This window comes from Epinephelus moara, chromosome 18 (genome assembly GCF_006386435.1).
Source record: "Epinephelus moara isolate mb chromosome 18, YSFRI_EMoa_1.0, whole genome shotgun sequence".
NCBI classification, from domain to species: Eukaryota; Metazoa; Chordata; class Actinopteri; order Perciformes; family Serranidae; genus Epinephelus; species Epinephelus moara.
The window spans coordinates 24,699,651-24,722,661 of NC_065523.1; the positions used below are offsets into that span (position 1 = coordinate 24,699,651).

At 41.2% G+C, this 23,011-nt stretch overlaps 1 protein-coding gene across 6 annotated transcripts in view; it reads left to right on the forward strand.

Moving 5' to 3' along the window:
- The window catches only part of sun1b (Sad1 and UNC84 domain containing 1b), a 42,856-nt gene that overhangs the window by 18,931 nt on the left and 914 nt on the right, over positions 1-23,011 (forward strand). For 5 of the 6 annotated variants that reach the window (XM_050070122.1, XM_050070121.1, XM_050070120.1 and 2 more), the window contains 18 exons: positions 7,132-7,329; positions 8,008-8,258; positions 8,716-8,988; positions 9,144-9,278; positions 11,190-11,318; positions 12,010-12,093; positions 14,363-14,473; positions 14,608-14,727; positions 14,859-14,952; positions 15,782-15,840; positions 16,209-16,411; positions 18,733-19,008; positions 19,100-19,192; positions 19,677-19,768; positions 19,896-20,040; positions 20,312-20,626; positions 20,762-20,846; positions 22,017-22,132. In XM_050070122.1, coding sequence (XP_049926079.1) covers positions 7,205-7,329; positions 8,008-8,258; positions 8,716-8,988; positions 9,144-9,278; positions 11,190-11,318; positions 12,010-12,093; positions 14,363-14,473; positions 14,608-14,727; positions 14,859-14,952; positions 15,782-15,840; positions 16,209-16,411; positions 18,733-19,008; positions 19,100-19,192; positions 19,677-19,768; positions 19,896-20,040; positions 20,312-20,626; positions 20,762-20,846; positions 22,017-22,132 — 2,706 coding nt within the window. In that variant the 5' untranslated portion in view covers positions 7,132-7,204. The remainder of the gene's footprint in view (positions 1-7,131; positions 7,330-8,007; positions 8,259-8,715; positions 8,989-9,143; positions 9,279-11,189; positions 11,319-12,009; positions 12,094-14,362; positions 14,474-14,607; positions 14,728-14,858; positions 14,953-15,781; positions 15,841-16,208; positions 16,412-18,732; positions 19,009-19,099; positions 19,193-19,676; positions 19,769-19,895; positions 20,041-20,311; positions 20,627-20,761; positions 20,847-22,016; positions 22,133-23,011) is intronic. The other variant, XM_050070125.1, reaches the window with a different exon arrangement.

Genomic DNA, 23,011 nt, shown 5'->3' on the forward strand with positions numbered 1-23,011 from the left:
TTTCTTTCTTTCTTTCTTTCTTTCTTAAAAGCTAACAAAGTATAAAATGGCCTTGTTGCTGTCTCAAGGGAATTTCTTCGGGCTTGAAACTGTTCTCCAGTGTTTGTTGATTCAGTGCAGCCCGTGTCGGAGTTAGCCTGCCTGAATTAGCTGTTTTCCGTTGAGTGTCTATTTTCGGTGTCTGTTAGGGGTGTGCCATATCGCCTTGTTCACGATAATACTGGTATAATCTTTAATATGGTACGAAAAATTCCTGTCGTGATACTCGCGATATTTTGACTTGTTGACATATTGATGTCATACTGCTACCCATGGCAACAACAAGCATGGCTGAAAGCTAAATTATTACAGACTCCACGGTGGTTCCAAAAAGAGGAGCAGCTTCAGTAGTGTGGAATGAACTGTGGCGTCCTGAATGTTTTATGAACAGCCCCGGACTTCTCAGACTCTTTTAGTGACTTACCGCTCAGAGGGAACCCATTCAGTGGCTCCTCTGGCAGCAGCTTAGCGTCTCTCTCTCTCTCCTCTCTCGCCGTGCGCGCATGGGAGTCGGTGTTGTCAAGTGATTTTGTCATAAAACTTTGGTAATGTAAACCTACGTGATGCTCACAGCTCGACAAAAAACTACATATATGTGAATGTGTGATAGTTGTGGTATCATAACGGCCTGTCACAGGTTACAGCGTGATGATTAGAGGAGAAATAGCAGAGCATAAAGGTCCAGGTGGAAAAAAAACCAACTCAATCATTTAGGATTTTGCTAAAAGAAGGAAATCAGCTGTTGATTTTTATATATATATATATATATATATATATATACATACATATGTGTATATATATGTATGTGTATATATATGTGTATATATATATATATATATATATATATATATATATATGTATATGTATATAGATCCCAGGGTACATTTATTGTATTTGGGAGCTGTTTAAGTGTGTAATTTGTGGCAGATTTTATTTTGTTGAACTATTAATATTGTACACAGAATCTGAATCTCACTCTGAGTTACTGTTGTTGTTCACAAACTAAGGAAATGAGAGATCATTTTTGTTCAATTTTTACTGAATATTTGAAAGCAAGCTGTAAAACTATGTCACTTATTTTGTTGCAATTCTATTTTCTTAAATTAATAATGATTTTTTTTTTTTTTTTTTAAACTTATTTTTCATATCGTCAAGAATATTGTTATCGCCAAAATACCCTGAAATATTGTGACATTATTTCAGGGCCATATTGCCCACCCCTATTGTCTGTACATGTTTTGCACAGATTAGGCTACATAAACACTGTGGCATGTGGCGTTGTGGTTAGTGTGGTTGTCGTAAGCTCAGCACTGCTGTCTGTCTCCCTCTCGCAGGGTTCAGCATAGATGACAGCAAATTGCTCGAGACTTTCACACTGAGCTGAAATTAAATGAGTCCTCATAACTTTAGTAAATAACACAAGTAAACAGTTTGCATTTTGCTGTCATTTATGACGTGGTGTTTTGCCGCAGGTGGGACTCAGCCCCTGCTCTACACTCAGTAGAGACAGACAGCGAAGACTTGACAAGCGTGAAAGCTTTGCGAGTAAAATGTCTGTGTGACAGCTGACGTAAAACAAAAGATTGGGCTCTGTATAGCTCAACATAGCCGATTTACGATCACTTAAAAGATGCCTTGATCGGCCCGGATACAAATATTTTAGATCGGATAGGGACTTCCTTTGTTGCAGACCTTAAAGTCATGCTCCAGACGTATTTCTGGTAATGCATATTTGCTCCAGATAACCAAACAGAAATGTTTCTTTAAATCCAGATGTCGTTGGTTTCGTTCAAATCTAAACCACACCTGCTGCTGTAAAGCACCAGATCATCGTCCTTGCATGTAGACTTGATGTCTCATTGTATCCACTCTGCATGCTTTGTGACGGGACTGGGAGCTCACTTTTTTGCATACACTATGCAAAGCAGCCAGAAGGTGGGTGGGTGGCATGTCCCTTTTAGTGGCAGCAAACCAAACATGGTCCTGGAGGTGTAGACTCACCAGAAGTTCAGTTGCTAAAGTTACTTTTTCTTTGTCATGGAGGGATTTGTCTTGTGGGGCTCTCTGGTTGGATCTGAAAGAAATGATAGCGAGCCGGTTTTGCCTGTGTCGCTTTGGCAGCTGCTGTGAACCCTGCACTGCCGTAAAACGTGGAGTCTTTTTGTTGTCTCCAGGGTACGATATCCTGATGAGCTGGTAAAGGGTAGACGTTGAAGTAATGGCACTTCCACCCCACGGGCAGGTACTTTCTCGTTCGTCATGTTGCATTTTCACTTGGATGAATGGCTGAGATCCAGAGCAGCCCATCCTGAGGCTGTCTGATAAATCTAATCTCATTCCCATTGTGCATGTGCACCTTGAAGCAATGTCAGTTTTTCTTCGTATTCTAATACAAAGGGGATTTAATACCTGTTTGTAGAGCACTCAGCTTATTTTCATTGTTGATCAATCTGCCTAGTATTTTATTGAGTAAGAGTTTGATTTATAAAATGTCAGAAAAAGGTGAAAAATCCCCATCATTGTTTCACAAAGCCCAATTTAAAAATGCTTGTTTTGTCTGACAAGCAGTTATTCAGTTTACTATCACAGAAGACTAAGAAAGGAAACTGATGTCATTGATTAATTACCTGATAATTTTACAGCTTTCTGTTTAACAGGTAGTTTGTTTGAAGTGCACCTGGATCTCAATACTGAGTCATGTATCATAATCATGTTGTATGTTCTGCATTACCCTGTGATTCCCACCAACCTCGACCCCAATCCTGCACGCACATGTCGCTGTGAATAATAATATGTGCTAAATAACAAAAAAAAAAAAAAAGCAAAACATAAGCTACAGAAAATGTAGAGTCCCGTCTGATCTGCTCTGTGTAGTTGTGTGTTGTAAGAAAGCCGGCTGTGCCCACTGAGTGTGGGAAGAGTATCAAAGCTTTAGTGTTATGCAAGGAGAGATTCCAGGAAGCTGAATGTCAGGATTGAAGTGTCTTCTTCCTCCATACTGTATGTCTGTCTCTTCATCTGCGTCTTCTTCACTCACTCCTGAAAGCACAGCGTCCGTCTCTATTTTTATCACTGATGTGGGCCGTGGGAGCCGCCTGGGAGAGAGAGCGGCACACCGATCAATTTGGATACCTAGAACAACTAAAACGAGCTTGCAAACTAATTAAACATTGTTTGCAGCTTCTGATGAGGAAGGCTGGGTTCTGAGCAGTCGCTTAGTGCTAAACATTGTTTTAGTTTGTTTAAGGAGGATGTGATCTCCAGCCCCGCAGGGAGATGCACACTCTAATTTTGTAGGTATTTGGCTGTATTTGTAAAGGCGGTTGTGCTGTTCAAATAGAGTTCTCTGTGACTCGCTTCATGAATAGGATAAGATTACATTAATGATTGTGCCTGGCTGCAGGCAACACAGACAGACAAGTGTCTTTTCTTTCTCACACACACCCTGCACTGCCCTGCCCTGCCCTGCACAGGGCCTCAATGCCCCAGGCGCTCAGTCAGTAATATTGCAGGAACCATTATGTTTTGATAAGCGGCGTTGCATGTGTTTGTTTGTGCGCACCTGAGGACATACCACAGTGAAGTTGCTTTAGGCTCAGGGTATAAACTGTACGAACTTTAGAAATTCTGCAGCTGTATATTGCAGCCAACCCAGTCACCATAATAAATGTTTGCATTTTATTTTTGGATACCACAGATACATAACATTTGTACATTATTATGTAGCAGATAAGTTGAAACTGAAGGTTTTGACAACCTGTGGTTAACTTGTGGTTATGTTTAGATACAAAAATCACTCATTTATGGTAGGAAAAGATCATATTTTGGCTTTAAATACCTGCTTTGGTGGCACAGACCTGCTGGAAGCTTAGCAATGGCTGAGTCAAAAACAGCCGCAACAATTATTTTTTCATTGTCAGTTAATTTGATTACTTGATTTTCTCGCTTAACAGATAAGTGGTTTGATGTAAAATGTCAGAAAATGAACAAATAAATGTCGATCAGTGTTTCCCAAAGCCCAACATGACATCCTTATATGCCCTGTCTTGTCCACAACCCAAAGATATTCAGCTTACTGTCATAGTGGAGCAAAGAAACCAGAAAATATTCACGTTTAAGAAGCTGGAATCAGAGTATTTTTACTTTTTTTTTTTTACTCAAAAATGTACTCAAACCGAATGATAGATTATCAAATTAGTTGCCACACATTCATTTATTTGTGGCAGCCCGCCCTGATTAAAACATCTACCGCCACGTTTTGATTTTCTATTTTTGGACCACTCATTAGGAGCGCTGTTGGAATATGTATACCGCTCGGCTGTTTGTTACTTCACACTCTCACAGTGCAGAGCATACTCTGGGCACAGAGGGAGCAGCAGAACACCAGACGCAGTGTAAATAAAACTTAACTGTTTATTATGCTGGCTCTAAAAGTTTGATTTTACTCATAAAGAGTAAAGCTCTGATCAGATCGAGTGAACAATTATCCACCCCATGATTTAAAACTTCACAAACTGCTGCTGGGTAAAAGAAGAACTCATGAAGAGCTCCGCCAATGCTGCGTTCCTAAACATGCAAAAACCTCAAAATTTAGAGACTGGCACACAAGGACACACAGGCAAGAGAAACATGGAGATGCAGCTCAGCACATTCACATTCACCATCGCCTCCACCTCACGATGACCTCAGGTTAGCTCATATATGTAGTCAGAGCTACAAGTCACTTTAAAAAACATTGATATGGTATGAAATGTACAAATAAAACAAATCTGTGGTTTGCAGAAAAGTGCAGTGCCAGCATTTCCTCCTTGCAGCTGTGAGATTTATTGATATAGTTATGAAGTGTTCATTTGGTCATTTTGTCCACTCAAATGAATATTACTGTCTATAAAGTTTGAAACACTGCTATTTTCCAAGATTTGAATTTCAAATTTGAATCAGACAAGCAGTGACGTAGATGTGATGGAAAGCTGATTGTTGTGTGGATATCCCGCCCACCTGTGTTCAGGCACACCCTGCCTGGGTGTGTTTCCTCCCTGGTCCCCAAGTTCTCTGCCTCAGGGAGCCACAGTGACTGTGCGTCACCTCTCTGCACAGCTGTCCTTGCATGGCCTTGTGTTATTACTGGCAGTGTGTTGCCGTCCCTCGAGATACATGATCTACGATGTGATTCAAATACGTTTGTAACAGTTANTTTCCTCCCCGGTCCCCAAGTTCTCTGCCTCAGGGAGCCACAGTGACTGTGCGTCACCTCTCTGCTCAGCTGTCCTTGCATGGCCTTGTTATTACTGGCAGTGTGTTGCCGTCCCTCGAGATACATGATCTACGATGTGATTCAAATACGTTTGTAACAGTTATTTGAAGCTTAATGTTAAGTAGTGTGAGTTACTTGCTCCTGCAGGTAGCGCTAATGTCAGTGCTGTTTCATACCAGGCCACTTTAAAAATGATTTAGTGAGCTTGGTAGTGCCATAGCCATAGTACGGTGCCACATTCCTTCTGGGAGAGATTTTTTTCATAGGTATATGACTTTGAAACCGCAGGAGAGGGGTGTGTCACACACACAGACAGATACTCAGATTAATCTTTCCTCTCAAAGATTTATTTTTGGGTGGACAAAAGACATCAGAAGAGGATTTTGTTAAACAGATACGATGATGATAGTCTGCTTGTGTTGGGGGAAAAAAAGAAGCAGTGTTTGTTTACACACATGTAAACAAGGTGGTCCTAAACATCTACGCACAGTCATTCCTCTTGGCGCATGCTTAAGACGCTAGCTCAGGTCCATTTCAGACCAACGGGATACAGAGGGAGAGGTGCTGCCCGGATCATGTGCTCAGAGAAAAGCCAGTCGGAGCAGGAGGCAGAGCGAAGACGAAAGCGCATAATTGGCTCTCGGTGTGTAATCTTCAGGGTTTAGAGGCAGAGGGAGGGACAGACATGCACTGCATGCACACACTGCTGATAGTGCTCAGATTCCTGTTGGTGTGCGAGACTCAGCCTTGATATACTCACTGTTGCTGTGCGACAGCCACTGACAGGGACTCTGTGTTTGTGCCTTAAACCAAATAGCTCACAGGGAAAGTGCTTCCTTTTCAAGCGTCTCACAGGAAGTTTATTTTCTGTCCTCCAATGACCGATAAAGAGCTTCGCTCCTCCTTTTCATCCACCCACCCTTCCATATCTGTGGAGTAATTCTGCCTGACCTAGTTGAGCCACATGCTGAGGAGCGTACACAGTCTGCACAGTTTGTGTTATTATAGCTGATCACACAACTTTGTGAGCTGTAAGTAAAAGAATCTCTGTCAAATAAGAGATTGAATTTATGTCGCCTGTAAAGTGTTACGCTGTTCGCACTGTTTGTTTGTTTGCACTACCAGCAAAGGGGTTATAGAAATAGTTTTTATAATGGTTCCACTGAATTTCGCAACTCCTGCCCTGTCTCCTGTTAGTCATGTCTGAATGTTGGCCTTGACTCTGCCTGCCTCTTCTGCCAGGTGGGTGTGGCCCTGTGAGTCACAGCTGCACAGCGCATGGCAAAGTCAAAATTTACAACACTCGTGGTGTGTTTCCACTTACGGTTGGCTTTGGATTGCAGTGAGTGTGGTAGAATATTTCTCTCAGCCTACTTGCATACTTTGGGATGTTTATCAGGCTCGTTGTTCCAATTGGACTTTCAGAAACACACTGTGCCTATTCTTTTGTCTTGTTTTCTCCATGTGAGTGAGTCACTTCCTGTTAGGCCAGCTGCCAGTTTCAGGGAACAACAGCATCACAGCGCTCTAAACGGACTGTCTGTTCCTGTGTTTTATTTGTTTTTGCTTGAAAAGAAAGCCTCTCTGAAGATGACACACACATCAGGAAGAGTGCAGGATATCCCTGCGCTGTATTGATTTGAGGTCGGAGTCGCTCGAGGCCTGTTTGCTGTCTCCAAATTAATTTCCGTGCTGCAGACATTAGAAAGATCCCTCCATGTGATTAACTGTCATGCAATACCTCCTTTCATGAAACCTCTTTTTTTCTCTTCTCTTTTTCCCCCATTTTCTAACTTTCGCACTCTTTCTGCTCCACCCTTCCCTCCCGCCGCTCTCAGCTCCAGCTACTCCTCAGCAGCGTTGGATTTTGAGAAGGAGCACCAGATTGCTGCCGTGTACGAGTCGCCCAGGATGTCACGGCGGAGCCTGCGTCTGCAGACCGGTGCTGGTCACTATGGCAACGAGAGCCAGGCTGATTACTCCCAGAACTACAGCAACAGCAGCAGCAGCTACACCAGCACCAGGAGAGAGACACGGTGAGACTAGCGATGGTTACATATTTCAAAATCATTGATAAAACAAGACGCCGTACAAACTACAAGACACAATTTTAAAGAAATAGTTTGACATTTAAATGTGTCAGCTATTGTGGTGTGGAGGGTCCTGGTAGGATCAGAGGTGGGGGCACTGAAGTAAAATATATACTGACAATGTGAGATGCAATATCGAGCTCAGATTGGCACCAAAACATCAGGCCTGACCCTACATGAACCTGCACAGTTTCAGTTCAAGCTCAAACCTGAGTCATGGCAGCAGTTTTGGGCCCAAGCCTGGTTTAAAAAAATAAAATAAAATAAAATTCTGTCCTTCTCTCAAACTCAACTTGATGCCCAAATCAATACCACAATAAAAAACTAAATCAAAACAATAAATCTGATGGGCTTGAACGAACACTCCTTTTATTGTAAACATTCAAATGTAATTTTATTTAAATGTTATTTTATTGAAGAAAAATTAATACCGTCACAATTTCAGAATTTTGGCATGAACTTTGAACCGATGTATCGATTCCTGTGACATCAGGTTCTCAAGGTCCTAAGTGTGGGTTGTGTGACAGACTCTACAGCACATATCTTTCTCATGATCTCAACATGCCTCTGTCATACTTGTATTTAAAAAAAATAACTCCTAGGTTTCTGTCTTCTGTCTCCCAGGACACTGCGCAGCAAAAAGCAACAGTCCAGTTCCACGCCCCTGTCTTTATCCTTGAGCCAAGCTGCCACACCGAGGAAAACCCTCTCCTTCTCAGCCGTTAATACCCCAATTCACAGCAGCATCATTCAGGAAAGCAACACAGCGTCCGATGCCTCTCAGCTCAACTCCATCCTGGACCAGTCCCAACTGAGACAACGCACCATCACCACAACCACAACCACCACGTCTACTGCTGTGGATGGACACTGGGGTCAGTTGTTGAAAATGTGGACTGCATCGCAAATGACCCATTATGCTTTTGCAAAATTCAGAAATTATTTGAGCAGACGATATGGTGGTATACAGTAAATTACACCATCCAACAGTTTAAAGTTAGTAAGATTAGCTTTACAGCAGCCAGCTGCAACATTAAAATGCACATTACATGCTACTGCATCAATGATAATAATCCCATAGCATAATATACATATGTGTAACACTGTCAAAGCCCATTTTGGCTACAAAGAGGGTACTTTTCTACTTAAATTATACTTAAAACATACCTACATTTTTACCACTTGCAGACTTGTACTGAAGATTATGAATGCTACTATGAATAGCTACAGGTAAAGCATAATTGCTTAGTAATGACTTTATGAATTTAACCGTTTCCCTGTGTGTTTTTGACTTAATGATTTTTTTTCGGTGTGCATGTTGTTCACTCTCAGGGAGGAGCTCCAGCAGAGACCACAGTTCGTCAAGTGTCAACGGCGATGCCAGCGCATCGAAGTCCCACACCTCACTCGCCAATGGTTACATCTGCAAAGACTGCTCTTTTCACGCTCAGAAGACGGACTGCTCTATTACACGTTCTTCAGCATCATTATCATCATCATCATCTCAGGCTGCAGAAGCTTCCTCTGACGCCCTCTCCTCCTCCTCCACCTCATCACCTTTCACAAGTATATACACAAGAGACAGGAGTCGAAGGAGCAAGACAGGTGAGAAGCTGTTGACTGAAATGACATATTTGAAACGCAGATTGCTGCTGCTCACATTTGTCCTCCTAAATATTGAAGTTATAGGAGCTGGAGGGTGAAATCGCCAGAATGTTGTGATAATGAGAATATAATTTGGAAGTGGTGTCTCTCTCCAGGTGTCCTGGTGTCTATGTCTAACACGTGTATGCGCTACAGCAAACGAGCCCTGGCCCCCATAGTGTCCTTAGTCACCCTGCTCTTCAACAATGTGCTCTGGCTGGGTTCAAGGGCCAAGAGCCCTCTGGGAAAAGGTACACAACAAGAGACGTTCTTTGCTCTTCATCCATCACCCATCATTCTCTGTTTTTCTTCTTCTGTCTTTTGCGGAGGGAATTTTTCCTGAGGTGCTCAGCTCAGTGATCTTAAGGAAAAACTGGCAGACTTTAGGCGTATTCCTTTTCTGCAGCTTATTCGAAATCTCCACTTTCTGTTTGAGCAGATTTCTTACAATCATTCTCACAGATCCCCCGTTTTTCTCACATTTACGTCCCCTAAATGTCCGACCTTGACTATACTGACTTGCATCTGTGCAAAGTTTGTCACATTTTTCTTCTGGAGGTATGATGTCTGTGCACTTCCCCAGGAGAGCAAGATTAGGTACGTCACTTATATGAAAGAAATTCATTGTCTTAATACAGGTAACACGTATCTACAGGGGAACAAACTTTAACACAAAACCGCCAAAGAAACCTGCAACCTTTAGCGCAGAGCAGACTTGTCAGTACAGAGAGCGAGAGTTCGCATAAGCATAGTGAAAGTTTTGCCAGCAAACATGGTAGAGTGTGCAGTTTTTGGATGCAAACTGAACCCTGGAGCTGAAAATCTACTGCTAGCAGCGGAGGCGGGCGAAGACAGATTCAGAGTTTCTCAGTGAGGGAGAAAAAGTGGATGTGCTTCTAGCCCCCTTTCAGAGTTTTTCTTTTTTACTTTGTAGGTGTGAAAACAATCGATTTTTACATACTTGAAGTGTGTGGACTAAAGCTGGGGTAGGCAGTTTGATTTTGGAGTCATTGGGCAAAAATCCTGTAATAAACTCTGAGCATATTGTAATTCAAGTGGTCTGAGAGAAAACTAGTCAACTGCACCTTGTATTGGCTCTGTTTTCAGGCTTTAGAAATTAATAGGCTGTGACGGGAGACTTTGGTCAGTCATTTCAGAGAGGGCGTTCCTGTTGGCTGTTCTACAAATGCAGATGCAGTTTCTTCGTCCCTTCAGACGGTGAAAGCCTGATTCAATGGCGAAGAGTCCTGCAGAGAAAGTTGCTGTTCAAGCATTGGCAACAGCTGCCTACACTGCAAAGCAACCCAACAAAAAAGAGACTTAATCAGAAAGAGAGTCTAAAAGAGAGTCTGACAATAAACAAAACAAGTAAATATCAGTGAAGTGCTTTAAAGAGAGAAAATGTTGCTTAAAGTTTAGCCCTCTGCTAACCACGGGAAAAAGGCTAATGTTAGCTAGAGCCTCCAATCACAGTATGTCCTCCATCTCACTCCCCACCGCACAGACCACCTGTGCAAGGGGAGAGCGGGCAGCAGCTCCGGAGACAGACTCCCTGTCAGTGACCGCAACACCCCAAATCCAGCCAGATGCTGGAAGATTTGCTCTGGCTGAATTTGAGCTGCTACAGCCATAAACTAAAGGTCGGTTGCTGGAGCTGCTGCCCACTTCCTCTCAGGGATGCAGTCCACAGTGGCAGGGAGTGAGGCTGAGGGACCGTTGGGTGGCTAGTTAGATAATTATTTATTAATCATCTGTGGTCTGATAAACAGAGAGAGAGGGGGGAGGGCTCTACAGGGTTGTAAGATTAAATAAATCAATGTATGGTTAACACTGGGTTACTGTCTGAAGCGTGTGTCTGTGCACGCGGTTGTCTGGTGGGAGGAGCTTAGGACAGATTTCTGCCTACGCCAGCTTTAATGTTTCTGCCTGAGTCATGATCTCTATCTGTTTCTCACGAAACCTTCTTACCTTCCTCTTATGAGGCTTCTCATAGTTTCCTGTCATATGTCTCTCAGGGCGTCCTCAGGGGATTTTCCTATCATCCACCTCACTTCCCCCTCATCCTATCACCCATTTTTTGTATTACTTTGTGTCGTTAGCCAGCCTTCGACTGTGCCTTTTGACTAACAGTGATTGTACATGGCTGGCGGTTGTGTCACCAGGTGTCCTTGCATCATTCTCGGACTCGATGAGACAAGTGGTGTCCTCCAGTTTGTCCCAACTGTGGCTGTTTAAGCAGACCACTCTCCACAGGATGATGGGCTACAGGGCTAATGGCTATGAAGGACAAGGTACCAGCCGAACTACAAAGGGCAAAGGTCAAGGGTCCGAACCCCTGACCTCCTCTGCTGCTCTTCTGTTAATAAACTCTCTTGTCACCATTTCTCTCCTTCCTAAGCTCTTACTTTTTTATCGAAGGAATAAGAAGCCTCATGTTGGCATAAAAATGTAGTTGAATTGACTTTAAAGGATCTGTCTCATCTCTGTTTCTTCCTCAGTCCATCCAGCGTTCACTTTCACACTGTTGCTTTCTACCTCTGAAGGAGGAAGTATACTAGAAACAAAATTAAACCTGTACATCCCCGAAAACACCATTTCCTAAATTCGGACAAACTGATGAGTTGTACCAAAGAGACACCGTTACTCCTACCTCTTGAAAAAATCTGCAGTTTTCATGTTTCAAATTGTACAAGGTCAGTTTTATTTCTAGTGTTCTCCTGACTTAAGCTGGTTCTCTCACAGCTGCAGAAGAATTCATCAACTCTCATTTCTTTATTCTCGTTTCCAGCAGTTGTCACCGTGTCTCCTCTTAAACTGTTTTCACCTCCGTCCTCATTTTTCTCACGATGACATCGAGCTCCTCCGCTGTCACATTGGTGACATGCGCATTTACTCTTCTTCGTCCGTCATTCACTTCGTCACAATTTTCTCACGCGCCGTGTTTTTTGTTATGTAAATAATCATATTGTTTGTATGTTACAGCTCACTCAAGTTTCTGTGGAAGCATGAACGTGAAGGATCTGGTGACTGAAGATGCTTCACATCTTAATCTCAATGGTTCCCTGTGTAAGCAGACACACAAAACACACATTTTCTCTTTCTCTCTACACGCGGTACGTTTTCTTGTGGAAGCCGTGATTGACGGAGTTAATTATATGCGTGACCTATTTTAGGACCAGGGAGCAGAGGTTGTGTGAACTGCTCTAACCAGTCAGCAGCCTGTTGACCGTTGTGACCTGCAGATACTTGTCTTTCAGTCAAGTTAGTCCTCCAGATCTGTTTCAAGCAACCATTTTAAAACCAAAATTTTAAAATAAATTAACTTCAGATTAACAGCCCACTTAGTTCAACAAGTTAGTTTAGTTCTTAATTTGCACTTAAAGTATAAAAACACATAACAGAGATTAAAGCTGTAGTTTTTTGAAACTGTCACTATATTGACACGGCAATAACTGAGACAGATAATTTGTGAAATCGTAATATTTGCCCTCTGATGGCATTACCGTACGTGAATGAAAACAACCAGTTAGAGCAGGGGAGTCTTTAACGCAGCTGTCAGTAGCCCTTTTTGTTTTTAGATTGCGCTAAAGGCCTGCTACAAAGTCCCTTCTTCATGCCCCCTTGCATTTTTACACAGAACCAAACAATGACGGCATCATGCTGCACGAGTGTGTGATTTATTTATTTTTTTCGACAGCAGTTTACAAAGCAAAACATAAAATATGAAAAGTAGTATTTTCTCTTGCTGTTCAAATTTTTTCACAATTTTAAGAACTTTGTAGAACATTTTGGGACAGATTAAGTGTACATATAAGCGCCAAGAGACTGGTCGTGATACCTCCACAAAATCAGGTCTTAAAGAGATAGTGCATCCAAAAATGAAAATTCAGCCATTATCTACTCACCCTCATGCCGAGGGAGGCTCAGGTGAAGTTTTAGAGTCCTCACAACACTTGCGGAGATCCCAGGGGAGAGGGGGTAGCAACACAATCCACCTAATGCAGGCTGACAGCGCCCAGATTCAAATGAAATTCAATTGAAACCACAAAATATCTCCATACTGCTTGTCCGTAGTGATCCAAGTGAGGCTAAAAACAGAGTTTAAATGACTTTTTCCCAAACAACTTTTTATGTTGGGGCTTCAGGACACTTGGATCACTACGGACGAGCAGTATGGAGATGTTTTGTGGTTTCAATTATGTGTTTTTGGACGTTGGAATCTGGGGCACCATAAGCCTCCATTAGGTGGAGTTGTGCTGCTAGCCCCTCTCCCCTTGGATCTCCGCAAGTGATGTGAGGACTCTAAAACTTCACCTGAGCCTCCCTCGGCATATGGGTGAGTAGATAATGGCTGAATTTTCATTTCTGGGTGCACTATCCCTTTAAGGGTCTTGCAAATTTCACCCACTTCGCCCAGTAATGAACACATTTTTCTGAGGACAGAGAGAAAAAGTAATCTTTTCCATAACATAAATATCACTTACAATATCTGTCCACTCCTCTAAAGTGGGGGGGCTCAGGATTGGCTTCCTGAAACCCACACTGTCTCCAGCACTCGGCATCCCCTCCAGCGATATGTGCTTTCTGTGGAGTGTGTGATTTTAGACAACATCGCGGCATTGCAGAAGCAAAAAAGAGATGAGGGTTGTGACATTTTGCACAACGGCATTTGCCTTTAGTGTGACATATAACATATGTGTCGACGGCACTTTATAAACAATAACAATGCCATAACATGCTAACATGGTTCTCACAGCGTTCTCATTTGTTAACATTTGGAGGTCTAAGCTGTTTTTCAGAACGAATTATGCTTTTAAGAAGTGATGGGCACAAAATCGACCATCTCCAAAAGTGTTTGGGTCATGTCCCCAGTGACCGCAGTGTAAATGACACCTATGTTTTTAGCTGTCAGTGTTGTTATTACACACATGTGCATCATACATGCAAGTGGCTCTCTCGTGTTTTTTTATTATATACATTTGTTTTAGGGTGTTTTCACACTTGGTCCTTTACAGCCCTCTTAAAGGGACTCAGCAGTGACTCAGCATTTTTTGCACATATGTGAACACTCCAGGAGAGCTCAGACTCCTCTGAATGTGGTCTCAGTTTCGGTTCACTGTGGTTCACTTAACATGTGCCTAGTCTACATGTGAAAACACCCTTAGTGTTTCTGATTCATTTTCTGTTTTAATTTCTGTTGCGGTCATTATTCCCAGAATTGCATCATGCTGTTTTTTTTGTATTTGCTTGTCAGCCATCCTAACGTCATTCATCCAAACATGCTTTGTTTTTGTGTTTTCTGTTTGCCTGCCATCCATCATTTTGGCGCACACAGGCGATGACTGTAAAGGGAAGCAGCACTCAGAGACACACACCGTCCTTCTTACACAGTCCTCCAGGCCCCGACGCCTGGCGGGGGCACTGTGGAGCGTCCTAGCTTACACAGGTTAACCAGCCCTTCACTTATGTTCATGACAGCCTGTAAATATACTGTTACAAGGATATGTTCAGTACTGATGAGTCTATAAGTCAGCCGCTCGTGCTGCAATTAAGTTTTCCCTCTTTCACTTTATCCTCTAGGTCACTGCCTCCTCCAGCCAGGTTACTGTGTGGTGAGAGCAGGCAAAGCGCTGGGATCAGGGGTTGGGACAGTGGTGCAGAGGCTGCTCTCACTGTTCTGGATGCTCCTGGCAGCTCCAGGTTGGTGACGCTTTTTTTCCTCATCACTGATGTGTCTATTCTGCTTCTGCTTTTGGCAGCACGGTCAGATTGCGCCTTCATCCTCGGTCCGTATGTGTTTTTTTTTTTTTTTACATATTCAATCTGCCCAGTGAAGGCAGGCAGGGGACTTCTGTGGTTTCTCGCAGCAGGATGGTACCAGCTGGTGTCTCTCATGTCTGTCCTCAACGTCTTCTTTCTGACACGGTAAGAGCTCTTGCCCCATTATCTCTCTGAACCTTCAGGTGTTGCAAAACACAGGAGAGAGAATCTGACATTTTTATCAGCTACGTTGTTTTAAAAATATTGGCGCAGCTGTATTTTGTATCAATTGGCTGTGTAAGGGGTCACTCATAGTGATCAGCCAGAAGAGTTACAGCTAGAGTTGGGATGATTTCTGTTTTGCCGGTTTGGTCTGGTGTACAAGTTTAAACCAGTTTGTATCTGTGCAACCTGACTGAACCCATATTTGTTATTATGACACATTCAGGCAAATTATAAAGTAGCTTACTATTCCTTCTTTTCAGACTTTCTAGAAGGAAGTAGCAACAATTATTTCAAAAACTTTGGGTTTTAGTATTTAGTATGATGAATGAACTAAAGATGATGTCTATCTACTAAAGATCCTGCTGGCAGCAAGTAAAAAAGACAAATACAAAATACAGGTATGTACCATATATGACACCAGTCTGGAATTGCTCAATTATGGGATCAATAAAGGTGTATCTTATCTTATCTTATTTTAAATGAGGAAAATTTGTCTTATGTCCTCGTAAACATCTCGTAAACGTCTTTTTTCCTCTGTACTGCTTTTCTTTTTTCTTATTCTTGTCTTTTGTTCCAGAATGTAAAGTGTTCATAAATTAAAAGTATTAAAAAATATATATCGTATACTAAAAAAACGATACATGGCGTCCATGTATCGATAAAATATTGAGTAGTTTTGAGTCATGAAGGTTTTTGTCTTTCTGAATTGGCACCATGTTCCCCTGTCAGCTGTGTTTTTACCTGACCAGTGTTTGACTCTGTGTTTCAGATGCCTTCCCAAACTTTGGAAGCTGCTGCTGCTCCTTTTGCCCCTGTTGCTCCTCCTTGGTGAGTTCATAAGAAGTGTGCTCTTCCTTTATCACCAGTGTAACCCATTTAGTGAGCACACACTGAGAAACATCAGTCTATAGAGGCAGTAGATGTCCTAACCAGCACGCCTCCCCAGAGTATGCTGCAAATCCAGCATAGGATTCAGGTCAGACTTTCTGGGCTCCTCATGAGTTACTGCACTCTGTGGTTCAGCAGGACTACGCACCAAAAGACATTTATTTATTTATTTATTTTCTGGTTACTTGGTGAACCATGTCTTCTTTTACATACTTGTCCCTTTAATCCTAGATTTTATTTTACTTTAAATCATTTTCAAGGGATATAAAATTGTGGTTGAACTTTCACCATCTGTTGTCTTTATGCAGCTTTATGGTTGTGGGGTCCGTCCACTGCTGCCCTGCTCGCCTACCTCCCAGCCATAAACCTAACCGAGTGGCGTCCTGCGTCCCCCCTCACCCTCCTGTCTAACTTGGTGCCAGCTTCTGCTCCAGCTCCTGCCTCAGTCCCCGTCCCTGCACCAGAGACTCCAGTGGAGCTGACCCCAGCCACCCCAGTCTCACAGGCACCAGTAAGATACAGAGATGAAACTCTGAAGAGCACTAAATAATTATTAGCCAGCAATGAGTGATTGTGAGTGAGTGTGTGTGTAAAAAAAATAAATAAATAATACATTTTCTAATGACCACAGAATAGTTGCCCTGCACTTTGCACACAGACACTGTATTTTAGAAATAAACAATGCCCATCAGGGCTAGGCAATGTGGCTTATGAATTATATCATGATATTTGTAGGCTATATGGGAATACACAGTTTTATGTATTTTGAAATCACCTTTATACTGTAGACTACTAAAATATTACACTACCAAATAAACTACTGTTACAATTAAGTTACATAAGGTAGCTACTGTTATAATAAAGTTAAATAAACTTCTTGTGCGATAAAGTTAAATAAAGTATTGTTATGATCAAGTTGAATAAAGACCTGTTAAAATAAAGTTGAATAAAGTACTGTTAAAATAAATCTAAATAGACGTCTTATACAATAAGTTAAACAAAGTAGTGTTATAATAAAGTTAAATAAAGTATTGTTATAATTAAGTTAAATAAAGTGCTGTTATAAGAAAGGTAAATAAAGTATTGTAATAATACATTTAAATAAAGTATTGTTAAAATAAAGTCAAATAAAGTATTGTTATAATTAACTTAAATAAAGTGCTGTTATAATAAAGTTAAAGTATTGTTATAATGAAGTTAAATAAAGTAATGTTATAATAAAGTTAAATAAAGTACTGTTTTAATAAAGTATTGTTATAAAAAAGTTAAATAAAGTACTGTTTTAATAAATAAAGTACTGTTATAATAAAGTTAAATAAAGTACTCTTTTAATAAATAAAGTATTGTTATAATAAAGTTAAATAAAGTACTGTTTTAATAAATAAAGTAGTGTTATAATAAAGTTAAATAAAGTACTGTTTTAATAAATAAAGTAGTGTTATAATAAAGTTAAATAAAGTACTGTTTTAATAAATAAAGTAGTGTTATAATAAAGTTAAATAAAGTACTGTTTTAATAAATAAAGTAGTGTTATAATAAAGTTAAATAAAGTACTGTTTTAATAAATAAAGTAGTGTTATAATAAAGTTAAATAAAGTACTGTTTTAATAAATAAAGTAGTGTTATAATAAAGTTAAATAAAGTACTGTTTTAATAAATAAAGTAGTGTTATAATAAAGTTAAATAAAGTACTGTTTTAATAAATAAAGTAGTGTTATAATAAAGTTAAATAAAGTACTGTTTTAATAAATAAAGTAGTGTTATAATAAAGTTAAATAAAGTACTGTTTTAATAAATAAAGTAGTGTTATAATAAAGTTAAATAAAGTACTGTTTTAATAAATAAAGTAGTGTTATAATAAAGTTAAATAAAGTACTGTTTTAATAAATAAAGTAGTGTTATAATAAAGTTAAATAAAGTACTGTTTTAATAAATAAAGTAGTGTTATAATAAAGTTAAATAAAGTACTGTTTTAATAAATAAAGTAGTGTTATAATAAAGTTAAATAAAGTACTGTTTTAATAAATAAAGTAGTGTTATAATAAAGTTAAATAAAGTACTGTTTTAATAAATAAAGTAGTGTTATAAAAAAGTTAAATAAAGTACTGTTTTAATAAATAAAGTAGTTATAATAAAGTTAAATAAAGTACTGTTTTAATAAATAAAGTAGTGTTATAATAAAGTTAAATAAAGTACTGTTTTAAAAAAGGTAAAGTATTGTTATAATGAAATAAATCAAAGTGGAACCACGGGTGCTTTTATTCTGAAGGACTTGTCTTGGGTTAGAAGTGTTGATGTTTCTGCTGTGAACTCGAAGCTCCTGATCAGCAGTTAGCAGACAGTCAAACTGTGACCGTGGCACCGTTAAACATGACAGGTCATTCACTGTAAGCAGGAAACAAACTAACAGCTCTCCAGTTCACATATTAAAAATATTTGCAACTTGCACTGGTGCTCCATGGTCGCAAAATGTGACTAAATAGTGGCAGTGTGGAGCCGTGCAGATACAAAAACAAGTGCCTCACCTGCTCACAGAAGAGAGTGACTTGAGGAGTGTGTATGACATATACGTTTTTTTTTTCTTTTTGTTTCTGCGAGGGGGAGAGAGCCACAGGAGGGTGGCTTAAAAAATGACATGACAATTTGCAGTCATTGTTTGCGATATAGTAATTCCATACATCCCACATGGAACAAGCTGCGAAACATAGAGTGTAATTGATATATCGCCCACCCCTAATGCCACTGTGTGTCTGGTACAATGCAGCACTGTCTTGGAGTCACCACAAATTTGTAACTTATTTTTCTTCATCTATTCCCATTTCACCTCCACAGCCGTTCCTCCCCCCTGTGGCGGTCTCTGGTGTGGATTTGGAGCGACTGGAGCATGTGGAGCGCCAGCTAGCCCTGCTGTGGGAGCGAGTCCAGCAGGATGACCAGAAACAGGAGCAGCATCACGGGGACGTTATGGGTCTCTACAGCACCCTGAAGGAGCAGCTCCACACTCAGACAGATAGGGAGAGCCTGGGACTGTGGGTGTCCTCCCTGCTGGAGCAGAGACTCGGCGTGTTACGGGGAGAGCTGGAGCAGGAGAACACACAGAGAGCACAGGTAAATAGATGAGGATACGTGTCAAAGGAAGTTTTGATTAAAAAGCCGACATGTGTCTCACATACTTTATCTTTATCCGTGCTCCATGCAGAGTGCAGAGCAGCAGAAACAGCACCAGGACGATCAGGCGACACGGCTGGCTGAATTAGAATTGCTGCTCAAGACTCTGAATGCCAAGACCCAGGTACAATTGCAGTGTTATTCAAATGCCTAATTGTCAATTACTGAGTTAGCCATAAAATATATAATTAAAGCTGCCAAATAATAAAGATAAAGGCAAACAAGCACAATAATCTATAATCGAGTACAGAATGCAAGAGTAGCGGTCAGATGGTAAACATTAACAAGGAACATGCATTCATACAAAGACTGCAGTCTAATTATTAACTACAAAAGCTGTCATAATAGCATGAAATGATGAGACACGTACCGAAGAGACAACAAGTGTTAAAAACACAAAAGAAAATCCTGACAGGCTCAGACATGAACAGGTATGAAGGCAGATCTGGTTGTGTTTGTGTCAGGATTTAAGTACGTACACACAGGAACAGTGGTGCTGTATCAAATATCTAATGGGTGTGTGTTCCCAGGAAAATCTCATTGTTGTTTTAGGTTGCATTTTCTGTGCTATTTTCAGTCATCCTCCTTATGCGCGATATTTGTTGTAGGAGGTGCAACAGAAACAGCAGCGGTATGAGCACGAGAAGCAGGAGAGGGAGAAGGTGGTTGTCACTACAGCAGCGGACACAGTTCCTGTCAGGTACAAAAACCAGAGGGAAATACTGAACCTTGAAATTCACATTGGTTTTTTTTATTATATATTCCCATTTTGTGAGAATATTCTCCCAGATAAAGGCACCTCACATGTGGATCTGTCTTTCACTCAGTGTGGGAGTGAAGCAGGAGGAACATGACGCTCTGCTGGCGGAGGTGCAGAGGCTTGAGGTGGAGCTGGGCAAAATTAGACAGGACCTGCAGGGCGTTCTGGGATGCAAGGGCAAGTGTGAGCAGTTGGACACACTGCAGGAGACCGTAAGTAACATAAGTATTGATTTATCTTTGGGCTTTAAAGGAGTTGTATGCAGCATTCAGAGTATTAATGTACCAGCAAAGAACTATTTGCTATGTAAAGAGATAGTGGAGTAATGGCGTCCAGAGCAGAGAACAAAGTCTCACTCCTTTTGTTTGCTCTAAATGTCACATACAGCTCCTTTTAATTTGTCCTTACTGTGCATATTAGTAATTTACTTTTCCTGTCATCCAGATCAGTCATTCATTTGATTCTTGTGCACCCTTGTCCCAGATATCAGCCCAAGTGTCCTCCCAGGTGCGTAAGGAGTTGCAGACCCTGTTCTTTGGCAGTGGTGGGCCGGGACAGGAGCAGGGAGAGGTGCCCGAGTCTCTGATCCTCTGGCTGTCCCAGCGCTACGTGAGCACTCCCGACCTGCAGGCCTCCCTGTCCTCACTGGAGCTGAGCATCCTGAGAAATGTTTCCCAGCAGCTGGAGCTGAACCGGGCCCAAACTGTGGGTGAGGCCGAGGCCCAAGCTAAGACCATTGTTCAGACAGTAACCGGGACTGTCCAGCACACTGCTGCTGCTGAGGGAATGACGGAGGAGGTAATGAACATACACTATCATTGCTGTGTATTTCCACCTCAGTTACATAATCTAAGATGAGCTCTTGTAAAAGATTTATTTGCCTTGTGTTTGAGGCTCGTATTTAATCTTTACCTCTTGTCGTTTCGACCTCAGCAAGTGAAGGTGATTGTTCAAAACGCTTTGAGGCTCTACTCCCAGGATCGAACAGGCTTGGTGGACTACGCCCTGGAGTCTGGAGGTAAGAAGCAAGCCTCACATTGATATCAGCGCCCGTCTGTCTAAGTCAGTAGTTAACCCTATAATGGTCGGAAGGGATTAGCAAGATAGCTGCTCCATTACTCTGCACTTTGCTCTAATGTATGTCTCTTACGTAATGAGGGTGCAGGCATCAGTCAGGCTAGAAGACAACAGGGTATTAACAGCAAAAGCTCAGGCTCCATTGTCAGGCGTGTTATTGAGCAGTCTGTTGACCTATATGAGAGAGAGTAAGCATGGGTATTGAGCCTCATAGTTAAGACACACCCCATAATCACAACCAGACTGGTGTGCTTTGAGCTGCACATCCCCATATGTTCTGTCTGTCATTTTTAAAAAGAGAAGAAGTACTTGGAACTGTGCACACAGACTGTGCAGCGTGATTGACCCTCAACTCCACAATCATTATTAAGTATATTAAAGAGACCAATTATTATTATTTTCTAATGTTTCAATGTCTAATGTTGATATTAAAGGTGGCCAGAGTTTAAAATAATGAAGTAAATGCAGGTAAAATCCCTGTAAGCACAAACCTCAGGCTTCAGGCTGCTCTGAATACTGTTTCCTACAGTATATTGTACTGTAGCTTCAAGCTGACGTCAGCTTGTAATGGACTTCTTTATATGGTCATCTGCTCCATGCACGCTACTGAAAGTGCTTATATTATATAGGTGACACTGCTAAATGTAGCTACAGCCCAATGTCAGGGAAATATGTAGTCTTGGCTGCTGATGTTGCTCATTTCTTCCCGGGGTTTGAATCATATTCCTGTTGGCTGCTTGTGTTGAGAAGCTTTTATTGGTGATTTTTCACAGTAGATAGTTCCTCTACTCTCCGTTAATCATTCCCCAACTGCAGTCCTGGTCCAAAGACCCGGAAACACTGACCAGTCAGAGCAGACTGGGCTTAAATGTCAACATGACAACTTCCATTACATTTGATTTTATATTCTCTCTTGCATGACACACGCATTAGTGATGACTGGATTTTGAAGCACTAAAAAAATGTATGAATTTCAACCAGATTAGGTGAACTGCTAATACTCTGTGTCCTCACTTGGAGAAATAAAGTGGCGGAGCGTCGTTCCGTGCTCCAGCAGCACTACAGCCCTTAGTTTACAGCTTCCTCTCAACTTGTGTGTGTGTGTGTTCAGGTGGCAGCATCCTCAGCACTCGCTGCTCCGAGACATACGAGACCAAAACGGCCCTCATGAGTCTGTTCGGCCTGCCGCTCTGGTACTTCTCCCAGTCTCCACGTGTTGTCATCCAGGTGAGCCTCACCATGAGATATCCATTAGAGAAATGTCCATCTTATTGATTATGTGAAGTCAATTAGTTAAAGGATAGGTTTGCAATTTATCACATCTGTCAGGTGCCCATGTGCACTGGAGCAGGATTTATTCTTGTGCGGCAGACCCTATGCACATCGCCTATGCCATTGTGAGCATTTATACTTGTGCGGTGGTGTGTGTGTGTATATCTCTGCAGTTACACCTCCAAAACACTAGTCGGTGGCTGAGGTTTCTGTGAAGCGCTGTAGAGTTTAGTTGATTCAAAACACACATTAAACTTGGCTTAATAGAGACAATTTCAAACACAAGTACACAAATCAGCTTCACTATAACTCGCAGCATTCACAGACAAACACTTGTCTTTATCTGGACACATTTTCCCCACAAATACAACATGCTAACGTTATTAGCACAAGCCTATGGCATTTTACATAGTATAAATTAGCCTAGCAGCTAGCAGACATTTCCTCTACTCGTATAAAATCGGGACAACAGCAACATGTAACAAAGGTAATGTTACAAAATTTTGCTCCATTACAACTCATAAGGTTCACCAACACAACAACTGTCTTATACTAATCACGTTTTCCAAACAAATACAACATGCTAACGTTATTAGCGCCAGCCTATGGCATTTTACATTGCATACATTAGCCTAGCGACGAGCGGAGATTTCCTCTGCTCATATGAAACCTGGATAAATCCCGAAGTATAAATCACACACAAGACTTAAAATGCTATTTTAGTGGAGGCTTTACTGTCTTCACAATTTATTGTTTCTTATCTGTGAAATAAATGTAAATAAAAGCTTTGTTTCCACTGAGGGAAATGGTTTCAGCTTACAAAATTGAACAGGT